Source organism: Mus caroli, unplaced genomic scaffold (genome assembly GCF_978045245.1).
Source record: "Mus caroli unplaced genomic scaffold, Mus_caroli_1 scaffold_8, whole genome shotgun sequence".
In the NCBI taxonomy this organism is placed as follows: domain Eukaryota; kingdom Metazoa; phylum Chordata; class Mammalia; order Rodentia; family Muridae; genus Mus; species Mus caroli.
Genome location: NW_028227263.1, coordinates 106,012,574 through 106,038,722, shown reverse-complemented (window position 1 = coordinate 106,038,722; position 26,149 = coordinate 106,012,574). Strand labels below are relative to the sequence as shown.

The 26,149-nt window shown below is 39.6% G+C and overlaps 1 protein-coding gene across 2 annotated transcripts in view; it reads right to left on the bottom strand.

The window, feature by feature from the left end:
• Positions 1 to 1,883: 1,883 nt before the first annotated feature.
• Positions 1,884 to 26,149, bottom strand: part of LOC110297357 (uncharacterized) — a 28,661-nt gene continuing 4,395 nt past the window's right edge. Inside the window, exons 2-4 of one of the 2 annotated variants that reach the window (XM_029479766.2) lie at positions 5,714 to 5,840; positions 5,450 to 5,507; positions 1,884 to 4,339 (exon numbers count right to left, since the gene is read on the bottom strand). In XM_029479766.2, the coding sequence (XP_029335626.2) occupies positions 3,307 to 4,339; positions 5,450 to 5,507; positions 5,714 to 5,840 (1,218 nt within the window). In that variant the 3' untranslated portion in view covers positions 1,884 to 3,306. The remainder of the gene's footprint in view (positions 4,340 to 5,449; positions 5,508 to 5,713; positions 5,841 to 26,149) is intronic. The other variant, XM_085841865.1, reaches the window with a different exon arrangement.

The window sequence follows — 26,149 nt, the reverse complement described above, 5'->3', positions numbered from 1 at the left end:
CTTGACTCTCCTCCCCAGTACCACAGTCAGTGAAAGATACATCATCTTAGAGAAAACTATGGGGTAAAAAAGTGAAACAGATGGATTTCAGAATCAGAGGAAATACAAACTGCCAATTGATCCAAACTTTCTTCCATAATTATACACCTTGGATGGGATTTTATGAATACCTGCTTTATTCTCCATTTTTGGCCATGTGAAAAAAGCTGCTGTGAGTTCTAAGTTATAACTAACAGAAATTATATTCTCTCACTGTTATTTTTCCACTTCTAGCTGAGAGAAAATTTAGTTTTGACAATAAAAATGTTCCTTTGCTCATGCACTGTGGCCCACATTATAAAATTCTGGTAGTCCAGAGGCTGACAGAGGAGAATGTGAGCAGGTACCAAACCTCACTAGGTTCAAGTTACAAACAGAATAACCTCTATTCCTCCATCAAACTTGTACTGCCTGTCCATTCTATTTTAACCTGAGAGCTTAGCCATTTTGAAGAGACATGGAGTGTAGTGGCCCATGGGAAACCAAAGGAAAATGAAGAGAGCTGAAGATAATTAGAAGATATAGATAGAAGACCTTAGTGGCTGAAGCATACAGGGGCTCCTAGCATTCTGAGCCAACAATGCCTTCACTCTACCAGGTCCTCAGCCAGGCAAAGGGACTTGGCACAGAATCTTAGTATTAGTCTCAGGCAAGCAGGGCCTGCTTACCATGTGAGCTAGGTCTCATCAATTCACTTGGACCTAGCCTAGCTTCCCATGTCACTATGACTCAGACATCCACCTACCTTTGCCTCCTGATGCATCACTATGTCCATCAGTGGTGACTTTCTAAGCCCCTCTCGAAGTTTTCCTGTTTCTCTTCATTTGTTTAACAGAAGAGGTCTACTGTTTATATTGGTACATCTAGACTATGGGTGGGAAAGAGACAGATGACCAACGACCCTAACCAATGAGATGTTTCATGTTTCTCTCTTTCCCCAGCCCTATGCACATACCAAGAGACATCCTCTACTCTGTACAAATGGGTTAGGCACAGAATACAAGATGAGTGGGACTCAAACTTCACAGGGCCTGTAAACTAGAATCTCAGGCTGCAGGAAGAGGATGAAAGTGCTGAGGGGACAGAAACCATCCTGAACTCCAGAGCTAAAATTTGATGGTGCCATACCCTGTCAGGCCATGAAGCTTCAGGAAACAATATAGGCATCAGCCTGAGCCAATCATACTCTCTTGGTTCCTTGGGACTGACTCCACACCCACTGATGACTCTCTACTTGGATGACACTGAAATTTCTGCCTCCATTTTCTGAGCCCTGTAATTAAAGGCCTGCGTCACCATGACTGTCTTTAGTGACTTCAACTTTATCTAATGCATCATTAGAATTATGGGATTAGTAAGATGAGCAGTTACACTTTACTGCAGTTGAAAAACCACTTATCTCTGTGAGTTTAACCATCTTTAGAATGAAGACAGAATTCTTCACTAGTTCCTTCATGAGTCATTAGAGTTTATAACAGTTATAACAATGATAAAGAAAAACAATATTGATTATAGTTTGGAGATAGTTGAGTTTAAGGGAGAGGACTGTATTTGATAGGTACCTTCTTCAGTTCCTCAGAATATAGCCTGTATCTCCCAAGCCACACTAAGGAAATCAGGCTCAGCACTTATCCCCACCAAGTCAACCAAGGGAGCCTAATTAGCTGGCTTTGAAATGCCCAATCATAATACAGGCCCTCTACAGGAAAGGTGGAAAACTCTCTGATATTCTAGATGACCCAAATCTATATACTTATTTCGAGGCTAGCCAGAGATTCAGGGTGAAACTATTCTTTTAAAAAATAATAAATGGAAAACAATAGAAAAGTCAGAAAAAAAGGAAATTTATCATGAAAATTAGAAACATATTTATTGAGTGCAACTAAATTGAAATAATGACAAAGATAGAAGCAAACTATGCAATCGTTGGGGATAATAGCATACTTAGGTGAAGAAAAGAGACAGATGCAAAGCAAGTAATCCATGCAAACAGTATAACAATTTTCCAGCCATCCCTTAAACTCATTCTAAGCAACTCTGTCTCCTGCAATGTGCAAATGTTTCTTCAGCAGAAGCATTCTTCAATGGAGGACTCAATCTTACCCAGAATGTGATTACCCAGGAAATTTGAATTTCATGCAGCCCAGTGGTTCACTAATTGTTAGCCAAAGGGAGTGGTATGTCTCTTTAGAATATCCTTAGTCTTCCCAGGGAAGCAGGTTACAAGGATTGATGAATAGGTGGGGATTGCCAGGGAAGGAGCACAGTGCTCTTACTGGCAGCTACATTGTAGTTGCCAAGAATAAGGAAAGAGTGGAAGACCTGGAGGGGCTGACCCATGACAGCTAAGTGGATGCAGAGAGCACAGTAGGAGCCAGCTTGTCCTCAGGTACACCCTGAACATCGACCTCTAGTCATTTGATTCTTTGGCTTTCAAATCCAAAGCTCTCCCACTCATAGTTCATCCATACCTCACACAGCTCTTTGCAAAGGCATGATTGTCCCAGTCTTAGGGTGACTGACTCCTGTTGAAGTCTTAGGATCTCCAGGAGTCCTCCTAACAGAATTTTACAGGCTTCAGAGAAGCAGAATGCAATCCTGATCTGACAAGTCAATCTTCATCCCTGCATATCTCTTTCTCTCCTTATGCGGGACATAAACTCCAGCAGGCATACAATGTACAATGTTTCCTTGTAGGCCTGCTCCCACTCTTGTCTTTTTTTGAGATAAACTGTCTTGTGGCATTGGCCAATTGCTCAGCCACTTTTTAAGACTTGTCAGTTTCTCTCCTGATCTTTCTTTTCACTCTTCTTCATTTTGTAGAGATTTGGGACTCTGAAACTTCTTTAAAGTGCCAAGGCTTCAGATACTTCTGATGCAATCAATCTTATATTTCTTCCAGGTCATCAGTGCATAACAGAGGGACATAATTCTTGAATACTTTGTTGAAAATTGTCAGATTTATTCCCCTGAATAAATAATTTTCTATAACTTAATGTAAATGTGTTGGCTAAAAATCTTATCAAATCTTTGATAGTCAAAAAATTCCATTAAGTATGAGTTTTATCTATTCAGTATGAGTTTTATCAGCACTCAAAATTACTGTGATGTGCAAAGGCATTAACAGATAACATCAAAGGTTTTACTCTTGTTTAACAATTTATGAAGTGCAAAACTTTATCACATTGACTATATTTATAGAGTTCCTCTGCAGTATGAATTGGCTCTTGATTTCTAAGACTACACACAAAGGTTTTACCACATTGCTTATTTATAGGGTTTCTCTCTAGTATGTGTTCTTTTATGTGTTCGGAGATAACTGTGTTGTGAAAAAGTTTTACCACATTCATTACATTCATAGGGCTTCTCAGCAGTATGTGTGCTTTTATGTATTTGAAGACCACCGTATTGTGCAAAGGCTTTATTACATTGATTACATCTGTAAGGTTTCTCTCCAGTATGAATTCTTTCATGAATTAGAAGATGACTATGGCGTGCAAAAGCTTTACCACACTGACTACATTTATAAGGTTTCTCTCCAGTATGTGTTCTTTTATGTATTCTGAGATGACCTTGTTGTGAAAAGGCTTTATCACATTGATCGCATTTGTATGGTTTTTCTCCAGTATGTGTTCTTTTATGTATTTGGAGGGTATTGTGCCGCCTAAAGGCTTTACCACACTGATTACATTCATAGGGTGTCTCTGCAGTATGTGTCCTTTTATGTATTTGGAGAGTACTGTGAACTGCAAAGGCTTTACCACATTGATTGCATTCATAGGGTTTCTCTCCAGTATGTGTTCTATTATGTATTCGGAGATGACCTTGTTGTGAAAAGGCTTTATCACATTGATCACATTTGTAGGGTTTCTCTCCAGTATGTGTTCTTTTATGTACTTGGAGACTATTGTGCCGCCTAAAGGCTTTACCACACTGATTACATTCATAGGGTTTCTGTGCAGTATGTGTCCTTTTATGTATTTGGAGATTACCTTGACCACATTGGTTCCATTCATCGGGTTTCTCTTCAATATGAATTCTTTTATGCTTTCGAAGGTAACTACGATGTGCAAAGGCCTTACCACACTGATTACATTCATAAGGTTTCTCTCTGGTATGAATTCTTTCATGCCTTTGAAGGTGACTTTGATGTGCAAAGGCTTTACCATGTTGAATACCTTCATGGCTTTTCTCTCCTGTATGCATTCTATCATGATTCTGAGGATGACTGTGATATGCAAAGACTTTGCCACACTGAGTATATACAGAAGGTTTTTCTCCAGTATGTCTTCTTTCATGCCTGCACAGATAATTGAAACATGTGAGAGCTTTACTGCATTCATTACACTAATGAATCAGTTTATCTCTATGAGTTTTACAATGTGTTCTAATTGTAAAGAGGAATCAGATCTTAAGGTTTTAACTCATTGTTTACATTCATGGTGTTCCCATTCATTATAGGTTACTTTTGTGTCTTTGAAGATACCTGTGATGGTAAGAGCATTTATTACATGGTTCACATTAATAACATCCTTTTTCTATATGAGATTTCTTTTCATATTTGAAGAGAACTAGAAGAACTCAGCTTTACCACACTCATTGCATTCACAAATTTCCCTATAGTGTGAGTCATGCTGCATATGTAAAGTGAACCAGGATATACAGAAGAATTTCCACATTCCTAGCATACAGGGATTTTCTGTAGTTTGAGCTTGTGGTTGTATTCCCAATGAAGTTGGAAAACAAGTTAATTGTAAATGTTTACCACATTTAGAAAGTCTATTGAAACTGGGGATTACTATATATCTTCTCAGTCTACTGGAAGAGAGGTATATTGCTTATTTTAATATCCCTATGCTCATATAGTTTAGATCTATTGTGACCATATAGCTATTGAAAGAAGAATATCAAATGAAAGGTTTCCAAATTGCATTCGCATAATTTGACTTTTTGCTCTTCACAGATATGTGGTATAGAGATTAAGGTTTCTCCATAACAACCTTCTTGACTCTCATACACTGTCCACTTCACTAAACTTAAGAATACTACAAATATATAAGTAACAGTAACTTATTAGAGGCTTTGGACATATACTTACCACCTATTCAATGTGTATACCTTTTGCAACACCTAAATTGTATGAGATTAAACAGACTGGCAGTTCTACAACATAGTGGCTAAGGGACTGATTCAAATGGGGATATCTGTTAAGGCACTGTTTCCCTGTCTTCTTTCTTAGAGGAATGACTTGCAAACACAAATCAAATACCTGACATTGAGGTATATAGTTTTGTGAAAATTTTTAATAATCATTGATACACTAAAAATCAGGTGTTTTATTTTACACTGTTGCTTTTCTTTAAAATTTTCATAAGAGGCATATTCCTATCAGCCTACATCTGAAAATTACCTTCCATGTCTTCTAGAATGTTGAAAATGTTCACTATTATGGTCTTCCCAATTGTAACCTAAAATAGAGTACCAGAAATTATATGATATATTATTGGAAATTAGGCAAAATTGAACTTGCTTTATATTCAGTGAACCTTAGAACCATGTTTGGTTTAGTCACCTTATACTTCCACATCCTCATTTGAAATTACAAAAGATCATCAATAACAAAGAAACAGTTGTCCCCATATTTTAAAATCCCAAATGAAATTCACTTTCTTACCTATAGCAGTGAGGTTCCTGTAGGTTTCCAGCATCACATCCTTGTAGAGCCTCTTCTGGGAAGGACTGAGCAAAGCCCACTCTTCTCCAGTGAAGTTTACATGCACATCATCATAGGTCATTCCATTCTAAAATACCCCATACATGTTAAAATAAAAAACATGATGCTGACAACACTGTAACTGTATACTTCATTGGCAATATATTCATATCATTCTGGTGCTTCCTCGACTTATTTCCTGATGCAGTAGTAGTAAGGCATGTTAGAAGGAAACTAAATAATGAGGCTTACCTCTGTCATTTCTGAGTTCTTTGAATAGGATATTGCTTTGCAAGAGAAATGTCAGTTAAAAAACATAAAAAGAGACAAGCAAACAGATAGAGATAAGCAAACAGATGAAAAGAATGGAGTGAACATCAAAGAAATTGTATGAACAATTACTAAAAAAAAAAAAAAAAAAAGAAAGAAAGAAACAAAAAAACAAAACAAACCTGCTGGTCAAGCTAGGTGTATTGGGTTGTGCCTTTAATCCTAGCACACAGGAAGCAGAGATAGGGGTATTCATTGAGTTGGATGTCAAGGTGGTCTATGCAACAAGTTCTAGGACAGCCAGATGTCTCCCGTACAAAAATCAATCAAACAAATTAAAAAGATAGAAAGAATTCAGAAGGTTTTTACTGAAGTTCCTCCAAGAAACTGTACCTGCACTCCAGTTCTGTATTCATCTTCCAGAAACCTACAGTGCCCTAGTTTGAACTGTAACATAAATAAAATCTTACTAAAAAGAAATGGACAGACGTCACTATAAGCAATGTAAATGCTGATCAAAAATAAGAAACATAGGGCAGAAGAGATGCTCTCCAATGAAGAGCTCTTGTCAGTCATGTTAATAATTAGGACCAATCACCACAACTGTGGTTACATTTGGGCTCACAACTATTCATTATTCATAGTTCATGTCTTCTAAGGCCAGGTTCTGACTGCTCTGAGGACCTGGCACAATGAGATGCATATTCATGCACAGAAGCAAAATATTCATACTCATTAAAAAAAAAACAAGTATAAAGACTATTATAAAATTATAATCTAATGACTCAATAGGTAGTACTAATGCCATGAATAGATGCTATTCTGAGAAATAGAATATACTCTGTCAAATTTCAAAATTCAGGATGTGGATGAAGATTAGTAGAACAGCATATTCTTGGTGTATACAAAACCCTACATTCCAGGTCCATCAGCCAATAATATGAAAACAAAACATGCCAGGCATGTTGGTCCACATTTAATGCCTGTACTCTTGAGGCACAGTCAGATGGATATCTTAAGTGTGAGACCTGCCTGGTCTACATAGCTACTTTAAGGGCAGCCAGGGCTATACAGAGAAACTTTATCTTTAAAAACAAAAGCAACAAAATTAAAAACATAAAAATATCAGCCTAGCAAAATCACTTAGCACTGAATAGCAACTCCCTCTATTGTATGTTAGATGAATTAGAGATAGAGTCAAAGGCAAGACTGCAAGAGGCAGAACCTGACTGATCAGGTTCAACAGCAACATAGTAGACAGGAAGTACAGGAAATGGGTTGAGTCTCTGGACACTTCAATTCCAAACCCAATAAGGAATCTAGAATGGTTGCTTCACAAAAGCTACCATAAGGTCCCCAAAGAAACAGACAAAGGAGAGACAAGCATCATCCTATGTTGAAACTGCATTTAGTAACTTCAATGATCTCAGTAGTCTACAACAGCCCATGCACTGTTCAAATGTCCAAAGTCTTTTCTGACACTCAAAACAATCTCTTGATTGCCATATCTTGCAAAATCACAAAACAAGATACATCTTTCCAAAATAAATTGGCTCAGAATACCCCATAGTGAGGGAGGATTGAACCAAGGCAAGAAACTAAGCAGGGAAAACACCAAATCCTTTATCTTTGGTTCAGATACATGGAGCTTCAGTTTCAAAGAACTTGGACAACCTTGTCCCTGTGACATCTCATCCATCTTTCACTTGGTAACTTATATTCATCTCTTCATATTAGATTTCTCATAGCTTGGGAATCTCAACATCTGTGGTCTCAAAATTCAACTCAGGCTTTATCCTCACAGCCTCCTGCAATGAACTCTGAGTTTCCTCACTGGGTCTCTGACTCTGCCAAACAGATGGCTGGAACAGCATTGAATTGAAACCACATAGGAAAAAAAAAAAATCCATGACGTTAAAGTGTATATCTTTCTTGCTTGTGGAACTAGTAGAACATGGGTGATAATGCCACTTCTTCTAACTTGGGATGGACCCTGCCCTGCTTGGACTATAATTGCAGCAGGTTTTAAAATATAAAGTTCCTTCTGGTGACTAGGAATCACTTTCCTTACTCTTTCCAGAAGAGAAGTCTTACAAGAGGGAATATTACCTTTAGGGTACCGTCATAGACTTCCAGTATAGAGCAAGGGCCTTCTCTTTAATGGTGATAACCTCCTTGAAAATTCCTGCATCTGTTTCAGAATTTGCCTGCCATCTGAAATTACCTAGTGCTGTTTTTCTCTACAGAACACACTTTGCATTTATTTCTGCCCTACTTATTGCTTTTCTTCACTGTAGTCCTGAAAGAGTCACCAGTAATAACCAACCAACAGTGTCAGGGTTTCTTCTAAGAAGTCTTCTTCCTTCCTTCCTTCCTTTCTTTCTTTCTTTCTTTCTTTCTTTCTTTCTTTCTTTCTTTCTTTCTTTCTTTCTTTCTTTCTTTCTTCTGCTTTACTCAATATCTCAGAGCATGGGCAGAATCAAAAAGATTTTGGACCAAAATATCACACAAATAATCTCCAGCTAAAGGTTTTTTGGAGTCTATTTTCAACTGAAATCTTATGACCACTGTATTACTCTCAACACTCCAATATTCCAGGTTCTCAAAGGACACCTGAGTAAGCTCTGGGTACTGCTTCACATGCCTTTGCCAGCTCAAGCCCTGATATTTTCCATATTCCTCCAAATAAGAACGTTCACAGGTTATGTCCAGGAGCAAAATCACATTTTGCTTACCATTTTTTTGTTCTGCTTTGCTTCTTTGCTGCTGTGATTAAATCCTCTAACCAAAACCATCTCAAGTAATAAGTGGATTTTTTTTTTGGATGGTTCTGTCAGATCACAGTCCATCATTTTGGGAGCTTAGGTTAAAAACACAAGCTAGAAAATGACTGTAAAAAACGTGGAAGAACCTTTTTTACTGGCTTGCTCCCTTGCTTGGTAGCTGCCTTATGATCAGCTAGCTCTCTTACCTAGGCCAGGCCTATTTGGTTAGGGATATTGCTACTCTCAGTGGAAGAAACATCCCACATCAATCATCAATTAGCACACTCTCTCACAGACATAGCAACCAACCATTCCGAGGGGGATGTGTCCTCAGATGAGGCTCCCTCAGATGACTGATGTTCTGAAATACTGAGAACTAAAGCTAATGATGACATAATAATATATGAAAAAGTTTTAAAAACTCCAAAATGTGTTAACTGTATCAATCATGTGAGTAGCAAAACTCCAAAGACTGATGACTACAGCAAGTGGAAAACACAGATTTACCAAGAAATAAGGAGAGGCAAGCCTTTAGGTTCAAGAAGAGAAACTTAAACTGTTTGTCCCTAAAAGTCCCAAACTAAGAAAAACTCAAGGAACTCATAATATAATATACACATTTTCAGGGGGAAAAATTGTAAAAGTCTAAACAACAATATCATTATAATTAATAAAATCACAGAACATAGATGTCATCACTGATAAAAGGAGACACAAAGACAGACCTATAAATATAACATAGTCCTTTAAAGAAGGGCAGGAGTATAGTCAAAATAAAAAAATCAAAGAAATTACTGGCCAGCACTCAGTCTGTGTGTGCATGCTGCTTCTTTGCTTTACCAATAACAGAAAGTGGATTGAGAGTGGAGGGCTATCCCAATTGGAGAGATTCAACTACAGCATAAACTGGTTCAATATCACAGAAATAGTTTTGACTATTAAAAGTATGTCCTTCTCTTATGATAAAGAAAAGGATGTCTGTTCAGATCACTTACAAACCATTTTATTCCCTATGATTGATAACTGGATATAAGTCTACACATGTGTGAGGAAATGCAAACTTTTAAAAAGTAAATTCAGCAAGCAGATTTTATAGAAACACCGTGTTTGTGTTATATTCCTAAATAGTTTGGTTTGCACTGTTTTAGAAGTCATACATAAACACTTATGAAAGCAAGTCTATCCCAATTTCTATCCTTATATTTGTGTGTGTGAGAGAGAATGCCTTCCATTGTGTATACAAGTGACACACAAGAAAAGGAAGGGGGGCTGGTGAGATGGCTCAGTGGGTAAGAGCACCCGACTGCTCTTCCGAAGGTCCAGAGTTCAAATCCCAGCAACCACATGGTGGCTCACAACCATCCGTAACGAGATCTGGCGCCCTCTTCTGGAGTGTCTGAAGACAGCTACAGTGTACTTACATAATATAATAAATAAATAAATCTTAAGAAAAGGAAGGGTCCGATCTCCTGGAACAGGAGTAGCAGGTGTTTATAAGCTTCCCAACTTTGGTTGAGTGTTGTTTAATTAACTCAGGTCAAACCCATAGAGAATATCTGCTGAATGATCTGTCAGCCCACATTGTACATGTTATCCAATAAGTCCTTCACAGATTAACAACAAAATTCTAAATATATACACGGTAAACAAATAAGCCCTGGAAATCTGATGCATCAGTATTAAGAAACTGGGTATAGGACCAAGTAGGATACCTCCAGACCTTTGCCATTCTGTTACCTGAGATCTAATGCTCAGGGTTTCCGCTAGTGATCAGCTTTTGCACCCCTACCCACGCCTCCAGTAGATAACACAGAACATCCCCATGATGTTGGCTGTTGGTTTGCTATCTATTGCTTTTATTATGTTTACATATGTGCCATGAATTCCTGGTCACTCCAAGACTTTGAACGTGAACTGCCAGCAGTTGTATTTTGCTGAAGGCTTCTTTTAGCATCTAATGAGATGGTCATGTGGCTTTTTTTCCCTTGAGTTTGTGTATACAGTGTATTACATTAATGGATTTTTTATATATTGAACTATCCCTGCATCCCTGGGATAAAGCATACTCGTTCATGCTGAATGATAGTTTTGATGTCCTCTTGGATTCGGTTTGTGAGAATTTTATTGAGTACTTTTGCACTGATATTCACAATTGAAAGTGGATTAAAGTTCCTTTTCTTTGTTGGGTCACTGTGTAGTATAGGTATCACAGGAACAGTGGCTTCATAGAATGAATCAGGTAGTGTTCTTTTTTATTCTATTTTGAGGAATAGTTTTAAGATTATTGGTATTAGTTCTTCTTTTAGGTCTCGTAGAATTCTTCACTGAAACCATCTGGACCTGGGCTGTTTTTTGATTGGGAGGTTTTTGATGACTATTTCTATTATTGGGGGAGTTGTGGGACTCTATATAATCTACTTTATCTTGATTTAACTTTGGTACATGGTATCTGTCCATAAATTTATCCATTTCATCTAGATTTTCCAGATTTGTAGAATATAGAACGATCTCATGGCAGTGGGGCACCAAGGCCTGATACTATTACTGATGCTATGATGTGCTTACAGATGGGAGCCTAGCATGGCTGTCCTCTGAGAGGCACTACCAGAGCTGACTGAGACAGAAGCAGATCCTTACACCCAACCATTGGACTGAAGTCAGGGACCCCTATGGCTAAATTAGGGGAAAGATTAAAGAAGCTGAAGGGAAGAGTGACCCTGTAGGAAGATCAGCAGTTTCAACTAACCCAGACCCTGAGAGCTTCCAGAGACTGAGCCTCCTACCAGGAACTTAGATGGATCAGACTGAGACTTCTGGCACAAATATAGCAGAACCCTGCCTATTCAGATCTCAGTGTGAAAAAAGACTTAATCCTTGAGAGACTTGAGGCCCCAGGGAAGGAGGCCTGCTGTGGGCAAAACACTCTCTTAGAGGCAAGGGGAAGAGTGAATAGGATGAGGAACTGGAGGGGGGGGGGTGCGGGAATTGAGAGGAGACAACAACTGGAATATAAATAAGTTTAAAAAAAAAGTGGAAAAGTAGTCTGCACAGGGGAGAGTGTGCACACAGAAGCGAATAGCTTCTGGGACAGGCAGGAGCCACAGAGCTTCTGAGGCAGCGCCCGTTTCGGGCTCCAGACATCTGACCACCTCCCCAGCCAGAGGACAGCTGTCCACCCAGCCCGGAAGGTTTTTGCCTCAGGAACGGTGGGAGCCATCTTGGTCCCGGGACTCCACCGAAAAGTAGTCTGCACAGGTGAAAGTGTGCACACAGAAGCAGACAGCTTTAGGGACAGGTGGGAGCCACAGAGCTTCTGAGGCAGCGCCCTTATCGGGCTCCGGACATCCTACCACCTTCCGGTCCACTGCAGCCCCGGGGTTCCTGGCCCGGGGATTCTCCGGACACCCGCAAGGACCCACACAGGATCCCCCACGTGACCCTAAGACCTCTGGTGAGTGGAACACAGCATCTGCTCCAATCCAATCACGTGGGACCTGAGACTGCATTAACTAGGGAAACAGATAACCCGGCCTGATTAGGGACACAAGTCCCTTCTGGTCCACTCCAACACCGGGGTTCCTTGTGCGCTGAGTATCTGGACACCCCCAAGTTTCTCACAGGACCCTCCACGGGATCTTAAGACCTCTGGTGAGTGGAACACAACTTCTGCCAGGAGGCAGGTTCGAACACCAGATATCTGGGCACCTTCCCTGCAAAAGGAGAGCTTGCCTGCAGAGAGTAATCTGACCACTGAAACTAAGGATAGAGCTAATTTCCCAGGTCTGCTGATAGAGGCAAACATAATCACCTGAGGAACAAGCTCTAACCAGAGACAACTATAACAACTAGCTCCAGAGATTACGAGATGGCGAAAGGCAAACGTAAGAATCCTACTAACAGAAATCAAGACCACTTACCATCATCATAACGCAGCACTCCCACCCCACCTAGTCCTGGGCACCCCATCACAACCGAAAAGCTAGACCTGGATTTAAAAGCATATCTCATGATGATGGTAGAGGACATCAAGAAGGACTTTAATAACCCACTTAAAGGAATACAGGAGAACACTGCTAAAGAGTTACAAGTCCTTAAAGAAAAACAGGAAAACACAACCAAAGAGTTAGAAATCCTTAAAGAAAAACAGGAAAACACATCCAAACAGATGATGGAAATGAACAAAACCATACTAGACCTAAAAAGGGAAGTAGACACAATAAAGAAAACCCAAAATGAGGCAACGCTGGAGATAGAAACCCTAGAAAAGAAATCTGGAACCATAGATGCGAGCATCAGCAACAGAATACAAGAGATGGAAGAGAGAATTTCAGGTACAGAAGAGTCCATAGAGAACATTGGCACAACAATCAAAGAAACTACAAAATGCAAAAGGATCCTAACTCAAAACATCCAGGAAATACAGGACACAATGAGAAGACCAAACCTACAGATAATAGGAGTTGATGAGAATGAAGATTTTCAACTTAAAGGGCCAGCGACTATCTTCAACAAAATTATAGAAGAAAACTTCCCAAACCTAAAGAAAGAGATGCCCGTGAACATACAAGAAGCCTACAGAACTCCAAATAGACTGGACCAGAAAAGAAATTCCTCCCGACACATAATAATCAGAACAACAAATGCACTAAATAAAGATAGAATATTAAAAGCAGTAAGGGAGAAAGGTCAAGTAACATATAAAGGTAGACCTATCAGAATTACACCAGACTTTTCACCAGAGACTATGAAAGCCAGAAGAGCCTGGACAGATGTTATACAAACACTAAGAGAACACAAATGCCAGCCCAGGCTACTATACCCAGCCAAACTCTCAATTAACATAGATGGAGAAACCAAAGTATTCCACGAGAAAACCAAAGTCACACATTATCTTTCCACGAATCCAACCCTTCAAAGGATAATAACAGAAAAAAAAACTATACAAGAACGGAAATCACACCCTAGAAAAAGCAAGAAAGTAATCCCTCAACAAACCAAAAAGAAGACAGCCACAAGAACAGAATGCCAACTCTAACAACAAAAATAATAGGAAGCAACAATTACTTTTCCTTAATATCTCTTAATATCAATGGACTCAATGCCCCAATAAAAAGACATAGACTAACAGACTGGCTACACAAACAGGACCCAAAATTCTGCTGCTTACAGGAAACCCATCTCAGGGAAAAAGACAGACACTACTTCAGAGTGAAAGGCTGGAAAACAATTTTCCAAGCAAATGGTCTGAAGAAACAAGCTGGAGTAGCCATTCTAATATCGAATAAAATCGACTTCCAACCCAAAGTTATCAAAAAAGACAAGGAGGGACACTTCATACTCATCAAAGGTAAAATCCTCCAAGAGGAACTCTCAATTCTGAATATCTATGTTCCAAATGCAAGGGCAGCCACATTCATTAAAGACACTTTAGTAAAGCTCAAAACACACATTGCACCTCACACAATAATAGTGGGAGACTTCAACACACCACTTTCACCAATGGACAGATCGTGGAAACAGAAACTAAACAGGGACAGAGTGAAACTAACAGAAGTTATGAAAGAAATGGAGTTAACAAATATCTATAGAACATTTTATCCTAAAACAAAAGGATATACCTTCTTCTCAGCACCTCACAGGACCTTCTCCAAAATTGACCATATAACTGGTCACAAAACAGGCCTCAACAGCTACAAAAATATTGAAATTGTCCCATGCATCCTATCAGACCACCATGGCCTAAGGCTGATCTTCAATAACAACATAAATAATGGAAAGCCAACATTCACGTGAAAACTGAACAACACTCTTCTCAATGATACCTTGGTCAAGGAAGGAATAAAGATGTGGTCTCCCTTCCCCCAGCCTGGAACCTGTTTGCTCAAGGGTGGAGTTTCCTGCTCATTCGTTCTGCCACGCCCACTGCTAGACCCTGTAGCTTTGCTGCTTTGGAGCCACACACTTGTTCATCCTGCTACTGGACCCCGAGTTACTTGATGGGAAATCGGGTTCCCTCCCCCTTCCTTTATAACTAGATGTTGAAACTAGTAAAATGGGGCTTTGAACAGGATGATCTTGCCTTGGCCTGGTTCCTTCTCCCTCCCCATCTAGCTTCCTCTCTTTTCAGCTCGAGCTGCCATCCTCAGTTGAACCGTTCACATTGCAGAGTGCTGGTAGGGCCACAACATAAAGAAAAAATTAAAGACTTTTTAGAGTTTAATGAAAATGAAGCCACAACATACCCAAACCTATGGGACACAATGAAAGCATTTCTAAGAGAGACACTCATAGCTATGAGTGCCTCCAAAAAGAAACTGGAGAGAGCACACACTAGCAGCTTGACAACACATCTAAAAGCTCTAGAAAAAAAGGAAGAAAACTCACCCAATAGGAGTAGACGGCAGGAAATAATCAAACTCAGGGGTGAAATCAACCAAGTGGAAACAAGAAGAACTATTCAAAGAATTAACCAAACGAGGAGTTGGTTCTTTGAGAAAATCAACAAGATAGATAAACCCTTAGCTAGACTCACTAGAGGGCACAGGGACAACATCCTAATTAACAAAATCAGAAATGAAAAGGGAGACAATAACAGATACTGAAGAAATCCAAAACACCATCAGATCCTTCTACAAAAGGCTATACTCAACAAAACTGGAAAACCTGGATGAAATGGACAAATTTCTAGACAGATACCAGGTACCAAAGTTAAATCAGGATCAAGTTAACGATCTAAACAGTCCCATATCCTCTAAAGAAATAGAAGCAGTCATTAATAGTCTACCAGCCAAAAAAAGCCCAGGACCAGATGGGTTTAGTGCAGAGTTCTACCAGACCTTCAAAGATGATCTAATTCCAGTTCTGCACAAGCTCTTCCACGAAATAGAAGTAGAGGGAACTCTACCCAACTCATTCTATGAAGCCACAATTACTCTGATACCTAAACCACAGAAAGATCCAACAAAGATAGAGAACTTCAGACCAATTTCCCTTATGAATATAGATGCAAAAATCCTCAATAAAATTCTCATTAACCGAATCCAAGAACACATTAAAGCAATCATCCATCCTGACAAGTACGTTTTATTCCAGGGATGCAGGGATGGTTTAATATACGGAAATCCCTCAACGTAATCCATTATATAAACAAACTCAAAGACCAAAACCACATGATAATTTCCTTAGATGTGGAAAAGCATTCAACAAGATCCAACACCCATTCATGATAAAAGTCTTGGAAAGATCAGGAATTCAAGGCCCATACCTAAACATGATAAAAGCAATCTACAGCAAACCAGTAGCCAACATCAAAGTAAATGGTGAGAAGCTTGAAGCAATCCCACTAAAATCAGGGACTAGACAAGGCTGCCCACTTTCTCCCTACCTATTCAACATAGTACTTGAAGTCCTAGGGAGAGCAATTCAACAACAAAAGGAGATCAAGGGGATACAAATGGGAAGAGATGAAATCAAAATATCACTTTTTGCAGATGATATGATAGTATATATAAGTGACCCTAAAAATTCCACCAGAGAACTCCTAAACCTGATAAACAGCTTCAATGAAGTAGCTGGATATAAAATTAACTCAAACAAGTCAATGGCCTTTCTCTACACAAAGAATAAACAGGCTGAGAAAGAAATTAGGTAAACAACACCCTTCTCAATAGTCACAAATAATATAAAATATCTTGGCGAGACTCTAACTAAGGAAGTGAAAGATCTGTATGATAAAAACTTCAAGTCTCTCAAGAAAGAAATTAAAAAAGATCTCAGAAGATGGAAATATCTCCCATGCTCATGGATTGGCAGGATCAACATTGTAAAAATGGATATCTTGCTAAAAGCAATCTACAGATTCAATGCAATCCCCATCAAATTCCAACTCAATTCTTCAACGAATTAGAAAGAGCAATCTTCAAATTCATCTGGAATAACAAAAAACCTAGGATAACAAAAACTCTTCTCAAGGATAAAAGTACCTCTGGTGGAATCACCATGCCTGACCTAAAGCTCTACTACAGAGCAATTGTGATAAAAACTGCATGGTACTGGTATAGTGACAGACAAGTAGACCAATGGAATAGAATTGAAGACCCAGAAATGAACCCACACACCTACGGTCACTTGATCTTTGACAAGGGAGCTAACACCATCCAGTGGAAGAAAGACAGCATTTTCAACAAACGGTGCTGGCACAACTGGTTGTTATCATGTAGAAGAATGCAAATCAATCCATTCCTATCTCCTTGTAATAAGGTCAAATCTAAGTGGATCAAGGAACTTCACATAAAACCAGAGATACTGAAACTTATAGAGGAGAAAGTGGGGAAAAGCTTCGAAGATATGGGCACAGGGGAAAAATTCCTGAATAGAACAGCAACGGCTTGTGCTGTAAGATCGAGGATTGACAAATGGGACCTCATGAAACTGCAAAGCTTCTGCAAGGCAAAAGACACCGTCAATAAGACAAAAAGGCCACCAACAGATTGGGAAAGGATCTTTACCTATCTTAAATCAGATAGGGGACTAATATCCAATATATATAAAGAACTCAAGAAGGTGTACTCCAGAAAATCAAATAACCCCATTAAAAAATGGGGCTCAGAGCTAAACAAAGAATTCTCACCTGAGGAATACCGAATGGCTGAGAAACACCTGAAAAAATATTCAACATCCTTAATCATCAGAGAAATGCAAATCAAAACAACCCTGAGATTCCACCTCACACCAGTCAGAATGGCTAAGATCAAAAATTCAGGTGACAGCAGATGCTGGCAAGGATGTGGAGAAAGAGGAACACTCCTCCATTGTTGGTGGGATTGCAAGCTTGTACAACCACTCTGGAAGTCAGTCTGGCGGTTCCTCAGAAAACTGGACATAGTACTACTGGAGGATCCAGCAATACCTCTCCTGGGCATATATCCAGATGTCCTAACCGGTAAGAAGGACACATGCTCCACTATGTTCATAGCAGCCTTATTTATAATAGCCAGAAGCTGGAAAGAACCCAGATGCCCCTCAACAGAGGAATGGATACAAAAAATGTGGTACATTTACACAATGGAGTACTACTCAGCTATTAAAAAGAATGAATTTATGAAATTCCTAGGCAAATGGATGGACCTGGAGGGCATCATCCTGAGTGAGGTAACACAATCACAAAAGAACTCAAATGATATGTACTCACTAATAAGTGGATATTAGCCCAGAAACTTAGTATACCCGAGATATAAGAGACAATTTGTAAAACACGTGAAACTGAAGAAGAACGAAGACCAAAGTGTGGACACTTTGCCCCTTCTTAGAATTGGAAACAATCACCCATGGAAGGAGTTACAGAGAAAAAGTTTGGAGCTGAGACAAAAGGATGGACCATCTACAGACTGCCATATCCAGGGATCCATCCCATAATTAGCCTCCAAACGATCACACCATTGCATACACTAGCAAGATTTTGCTGAAAGGACCCTGATATAGCTGTCTCTTGTGAGACTATGCCGGGGCCTAGCAAACACAGAAGTGGATGCTCACAGTCATCTATTGGATAGATCACAGGGCCCCCAATGGAGGAGCTAGAGAAAGTATCCAAGGAGCTAAAGGGATCTGCAACCCTATGGGTGGAACAACATTATGAACTAACCAGTACCCCGGAGCTCTTGACTCTAGCTGCATATGTATCAAAAGATGGCCTAGTAGGCCATCACTGGAAAGACAGGCCCATTGGACATGCAAACTTTATATGCCCCAGCACAGGGGAATGCCAGGGCCAAAAAGTGGGAATGGGTGGGTAGGGAAGTGGGAGGGAGGGTATGGGGGACTTTTGGGATAGCATTGGAAATGTAATTGAGGAAAATACGTAATAAAAAAAAAATTTTAAAAAAAAAGTAAAATAAATTAACAAGCGAAATGAGAAAGAAATCAGGCAAAGAACACACTTCACAATACCCTGAAATAATGGGAAAAATGTTGAAGTAACTCTAAAAATATCAGAAGTTATAAAAGTCTCTCATGTTCATGGATCAGAAGGATTAACAGAGTAATAAGAGCCACCCTATCTAAAACAATCTACAGATTCAGCGTAGTCCCATCAAAATTCAAAGAAAATTGTTTATAGACTTTGAAAGAACAATTCCCACCTGGTATATATATTGAAAAGAACTTAAGAAACTAAATGTTCAAAACATAAAAATCTCCTGGCACAAAACATCCAGGAAATTCAGGACACAATGAAAAGACCAAATCTAAAAACAAGTGGAATAGAGTAGAACAAAGATGCCTAGCTCAAAGGACAAGGAAACTTCTTCAACAAAATCATAGAAAAAAACCTTCTCCAACCCAAAGGAAGGGATGGCCATAAATTTTCAAGAAGCCTCTAGAACACCAAATAAATAGGACCAGAAGAGAAAATCCTATCATCACATAATAATCAAAACACTAAATGCACAGAGCAAAGGAAGAATATTAAGCGCTGTACAGGAAAGGGGGCAAGTAACATACAAAGATAGACCTATCAGAATTATACTATACTTTTCAACAAAGACACTAAAAGCCAGAAGTGCCTGGTCAGAGGTCATGCAGACCCTAATATCACACAAATGCCAGCCCAGGCTACTATACCCAACAAAACTCTCAATCAACATAGATGGAGAAACCAAAATATTCAAGGACAAAATCAAGTTCAAACAGTATTTATCTATCAATCCAGCCATACAGAGGATTCTAGATGGAAAACTCCAACACAAGGAGGGTACCTACACCAAAGAAAAGGCAAGATATTAATCATCTTACAACAAAGCCAAAAGGAGAAAACCACATGAAAATAATACCACCCACAAAAACAAACATAACATGAACTAACAGTCATCCGCCTTTAATATCTCTCAATATTAATGGACTCAAAACACCTATAAAAAGACATAAGTTAACAAACTGCACACACAAACAGGATATAGCACTTTGCTGCATACAAGAAACACACCTGAATAACTAAGACAGACATTATCTCAGAGTAAAAGACTGGAAAAAAAGTCTTCCAAGAAAATGGTCCCAAGACACCATTGCATACACTAGCAAGATTTTGCTGAAAGGACCCTGATATAGCTGTCTCTTGTGAGACTACGCCGGAGCCTAGCAAACACATAAGTGGATGCTCACAGTCAGCTATTGGATGGATCACAGGGCCCCCAATGGTGGAGCTAGAGAAAATACCCAAGGAGCCAAAAGGATCTGCAACCCTATAGGTGGAACAACATTATGAACTAACCAGTACCCCGGAGCTCTTGTCTCTAGCTGCATATGTATCAAAAGATGGCCTAGTCGGCCATCACTGGAAAGAGAGGCCCATTGGACTTGCAAACTTTATATGCCCCAGTACAGGGGAATGCCAGGGCCAAAAAGTAGGAGTGGGTGGGTAGGGGAGTGGGGGGAAGGGTATGGGGGACTTTGGGGATAGCATTGGAAATGTAAATGAGGAAAATACCTAATAAAAATAAATTTTAAAAAAAATTAAAAATATATATATATATATACTGTACCTAGGTATATATGTAGATACATGTGTGAAAAAAATAAAAAAATAAAAAATAAATATAAATAAAAGAAAAGAAAAGAAAAAGAAAAGAAAATGGTCCCAAGAAACAAGCTGGAGTTGCCATTCTAATATCCAATAAAATAGACTTTCAAACAAAAGTTATCAAGTATGATGAGGAAGGACAGTTCATATTCACCAAAGGGGAAAATCGAGCAAGAGGAAATCTGAATTCTGAACATCTATGCCCCAAATGCTAGGGCACCCACATTCATAAAACAAACTTTACTAAAGCTCAAAACACACATTGAATTCCACACAATAATTGTGGGAGACTTCAATACCCCACTCTCAACAATGGACAGATTATTGAAACAGAAACTAAATAGAGACATAGTGAAACTAAGAGAGGTTATGAACCAAATGGATTTAACAGATATCTACAGAACATTTTACCCTAAACCAAAATAATACATTTCAGCACATCATGGTACCTTCTCCAAAATCAACATATAATTGGTCACAAAACAACCCTCAACCCATAAAAGACTGAAATAATCCTATGCATCCTAGCCTATCAGATCACCATGGCCTAAGGTTGGTCTTCAAAAACAATAAAAACAACAGAAAACCCACATACAGGTGGAAACTGAACATCAGTCTACTCAATGATAACTTGGTCAGGAAAGAAACAAAGAAATAAATTAAAGACTTCCAGGAATTTAATGAAAATGTTGGTACAACATACCCAAACTTATGGGACACAATGAAAGAAGTGCTAAGAGAAAAATTCATAGCATGGAGTGCCTTGGTAAAGAAACTGGACATCTGAATGACAATAACTTCAATCTCTTAAGAAAGAATTTGAAAATCTCAGAAAATGGAGAGGTCTCCCACACTCATGGATTGGCAGAATTAACAGAGTAAAAATGGCCATCCTATCAAAGGCAATCTACAGATTCAATGCAATCCCCATTAAAATCAACACAATTCTTCAAAGACATGGAAAGAGAATTCTCAAATCCACCTGGAAAGGCAAAAAAACCCAAAAAAAAACAAAAAAACAGAATAGTGAAAACAATTCTTAACAAGAATAGAACAACTGGGGGGGGGGGGGAGGGATTATCATCCTTAATCTCAAACTGTACTACAGAGCAATAGTGATAAAAACTGCATGGTACTGGTACAGACACACATGTTGTCAGTGGAATAGAATTGAAGACCCAGAAGTAAAATCACACACTTATGTACACTTGATATTTGAATATATATACATATATATATATATATATATATATATATATATATATATAATGGGAAAAAGAATCTTCAATAAATGGTCCTGGTCTAACTGACTGTCTGTATGTAGAAAAATGAAAATACATCCATATTTGTCAACTAGCAAAAAGCTGAAGCCCAAGTAGATCAAGGACCTCAAAATAAAACTATAAATATTGAATCTAATAGAAGACAAAGTGGGAAAGAGCCTTGAACTCATTGGCACAGGGGGAAATTCCCTAAACAGAACTCCAATGGCTCATGCTCTAAGATCAAGATGTCATAAATGGGACATCATGAAACTGGAAAGTTTCTGCAAGGCAAAGGCCATATAGGACAAATCGGCAACCTACAGATTGGGGAAAAATCTTCACTAACCCCACATCCAACAGAAGGGTAATATCCAAAGTACATAATGAACTCAAGAAGCTAACCACAAAAAACCAAAAACCAAACAACCCAATCAAAAAATGGGGTATAGAACTAAACAGAGAACTCTTGAATCTTGAATGGCTGAGAAGCACCTAAAGAAATGTTCAAAGTCCTTAGTGATCAGAGAAATCACTATCAAAACGACCCTGAGATTCTACCTTACACCAATCAGAGTTGCTAAGATCAAAACCTCAGGTAACAACATATGTTGGAAAGAATGTGGAGAAAGAGGAACACTTCTCCATTGCTGGTGGGATTGCAAACCAATACAATACACTCTAGAAATCAATCTGGAGGTTCCTCAGAAAACTGGAAATAGATCTACCTGAAGACCCACCTATACCACTCTTGGAAATATCCCCACCACGCCACAGGGGCACTTGTTCCACTATGTTCATAGCAGCCTTGTTTGTGATAGCCAGAAGCTGGAAACAACCCAGATGTCCCATTACAAAATGGATTTGGGTGTTACAGAATACCCAAAATACAGTCCATAGAACTCAAACAGGTCAACAAGATGAATGACCCAAGTGAGGACACCTTATTCCTACTTGAGAGGGACGGGGTGGGGAAGAGGGGAACATGATCAGGTATTGGGTAAGGAAAAAGGACTGAAGCCCTGAGGGCCAGCAGAAAGAATTGAAACAGGTAACCTCGGGAGGTAGGAGGTGGGGGAACCCTCCAGAATGTACCAGAGACATGGGAGGTGAGAGACTCCCAGGACTCAAAGGGAGGGACCTTAGATGAAATACCCTACAGTAGGGGGAGGGAATGTGTAGAGCCCACCTCCAGTAGAAAGACAGGGCATCAAGTGAGGGATGGGATTGCCATCCCACAGTTAAAACTCTGACCCATAATTGTTCTTGTCTGAAAGAACTGCAGGGATGGAAATGGAGAGGAGCCTGAGGAAAAGAAGGTCCAACAACAGGCCCAAAAGGAACCGAGCTCAAGGGGAGGCCCCAAGGCCTGACACTATTACTGAGGCTATGGAGTGCTCACAGAAAGGGACCTGTCATGACTACCGTCTGAAAGACACAACAAGCACCTGAAACAGTCAGATGCAGATATTTGCACCCAACTAATGTACAGAAGCTGCTGATCCCTGTGGTTGAGTTAGGAAAAAGTTGAAAGAAGCTGAAGAGGAAGGCGACCCTGTAAGAGGACCAGCAGTCTCAATTTACCTGGACCTCTGAGATCTCTCAGATACTGGACTACCAACCAGGCAGCCTACTCCAGCTGATATGAGGCCCCCAACACATATACAGCACAGCACTGCGGGTCTGGGTTCAGTCAGAGAAGATGCACCTAACCCTCTAAAGACTGGAGGTCCCAGGGAGTTTAGAGTTCTGGTAGGGTGGGGGGTAGGGGCTTGGGGACATCCTAGTGGAGATGTGGGGTGGGGGGGGGAGGGTTGGGAAGGTGGTATGGGATTGGGAACAGCTAGAGGTGGACCGGGAGAAGAATAAAATCTATACTGTAAAAAGGATAGATTAAATAAAATTAAAAAAAAAAAGAATAAAAAGTTCAATTTAAAATAAGAGGAATCTCAAATGGCTGAGAAACAGTTAAAGAAATGTTCAACATCCTAATTCATCATGGAAATGGAAATGAAAACTACTTTGAGATTTCATGAGATTATACATGTCAGAATGGATAAGATCAATAATAATGGATAAGATCAATGGATAACACAAGTGAGAGCTCATGCTGGCAAGGATGTGGAGAAAGGGGAACATTCCTCCTTTGCTGGTGAGAGGGCAAATTAATACAGCCACTATGGAAATCAATATTGTGACTCCTCAGAAAACTGGGAATTGTTCTACTTAAAAATCCACCTATACCCAGAAACTACTCCGTCTTACCAAAAGGACAATGGCTCACCTATGTTCATAGCAGCTTTATTTTTACAGGACAGAAACTGGAAACAAGCTAGATTTCTCTAAACTGGGGGATAAAGAAAGCATGGTTCATTTATACACTAATGCCATGAAATTTGACATCATGAAATTTAAAGGAAAATAGATGCCAACTCAAAAACTAAAATCACCCTAAGTGAGGTAGCAAAGACCCAGAAATACAAATATGGTATACTTTGCCTTCCAAATGGATGTTGCTTATTAAATAAATGATAGTTGGGCTACAATACTCAGACCCAGGGAGGACAGGTAAAGAGAAGTGCTCTACGGAGGAGGGGTGTACTGGCTGATTTTATGTCAACTTGACACAGCTGGAGTTATCACAGAGAAAGGAGCTTCAGGTGAGGAAATGCCTCCATGAGATCCAACTGCAAGGCATTCTCTCAATTAGTGATCAAGGGTGGGAGGGCCTCTTGTGGGTCGTACCATCTCTGGGCTCTGTAAGAAAGGAAGCTGAGCAAGCCAGGGGAAGCAAGCTAGTAAGAAACATCCCTCCAAGGCCTCTGCATCAGCTCCTGCTTCCTGACCTACTTGAGTTCCAGTCCTGATTTCCTTTGGTGATGAACTGCAATTTGGAAGTGTAAGCTGAATAAACCCTTCCCTCCCCAACTTGCTTGTTGGTCATGATGTTTGTGCAGGAATAGAAACCCTGACTAAGACAGGGGGAAACATGGATCTCTCTCAAAAGGGAAACCAGAATGGATTCTATGGGTGGACTGGGGGTGAATGGGGACAGGAATGGGAGAGATCAGTTGGAGACACGGAGAGAGTGCAGTAAGGGAACAGCTGGATTTTGTGAACGTTTGAGGGTTAGTGTAGAAACTGAATGCACTGGTAACTTCCTGGAATTTATGATGGTAAATAAATAACAAACAAAATAAACTAAAGTAACAAATGGAGTAAGAAAGAAATCAGGCAAAGAACACCCTTCACAATACCCTCAAATAATGTAAAATAGGCTAAAGTAACTCTAAAAAAGCAAGTGAAAGACGTGTATGATTAAAAACTACAAGTCTCTCAAGAAACAAACCGAAGAATTATCAGAAGATGTAAAAATCTCTCATGTCCATAGATCTGTAGGATGAACCGAGTATTAACAGCCATCCTCTTCAAAACAATCTAGGTTGAGTGTGTTACTGAGGAATCCTAGTAATGAAGAATTTGGAATCTGATCTGGCCATCCTTTGTAGCAAGGCAGTGCTTCAGTGGTGGGACTGAGCTACATTTGGTTGAGTGGTTGGCCAAGGAGGTCCTATGAAGATCTCTAAAGAACCCTGCCTTATGCTAGGGCAGAAGGTTGCTCTCTGAAACCTGACAGCAGGACCCTATTGCTCAGGACAACTTTCACACAGCTCACTGAATGCAGAGGATGGTCAAGAGCTTGGTTGAGAAGACTTGGAGCCTTCACCCTTATATTCTAGTCTCTCTTGGGTGAGAAGGTACCCTACAGGCTAAAGAAATAGAAACCTGTATATCAACCCAGGTTAAAAACCCGCTACCTAAAATCTGTCCTGCATGCAAGATGTGCAAAGGCACGGTGGCACCAAATGTATTTGAGTGTCAACCCAATGTTTGATTTTACTTGAGGCTGACTCCAGAGAAAGAATCCATGTCCTATTCTACCTCGAAGGCCAGAAATCTCACAGAGATTTAAATGGTAAGCATGGGGTGTGTATGGGTTTGTACCAGGTCATCTGTTGCTCTGTTACGGCTGTTAGCTTGGTGCTTTTCTGGGACTCCTAACAGTGCGAGCAGGTATAGCTCTGTCTGTCTTACCTGCTTCTAAGACTCTTTTCCTCTTATCAGGTTGCCTTGTACAGTGTCATTATGAAGTCTATTGCCTTGTCTTTTTGTATCTTGTTCTTGTTTCCTTGTGCTCTCTTGGAGGCCTGCCCTATTCTGAAAAGGAGTTGGAGGAGTAGATCTGAGGAAGAGGAAGACAGGAGAGGTTAAGGTTAGCTGGGGGGGAGTGGACACTGGTCAGTATATACTGTATGAGAGAAGAATATATATATATCAATTAAAAAAATCATTCAATATGCATAGATGAAAATACAAAGAAGGGAAGCAATAATGAAAAAAGAAAAGCAAAACAGCCGAGGCAGGGAAAGCACGATTTTGATAGATATAATTTTCATTCTGTTTGTGCAAAGGGTGACCATCACACAGGAACTCATAACAAGCTCATTCATGGGCCCTGTCCAGA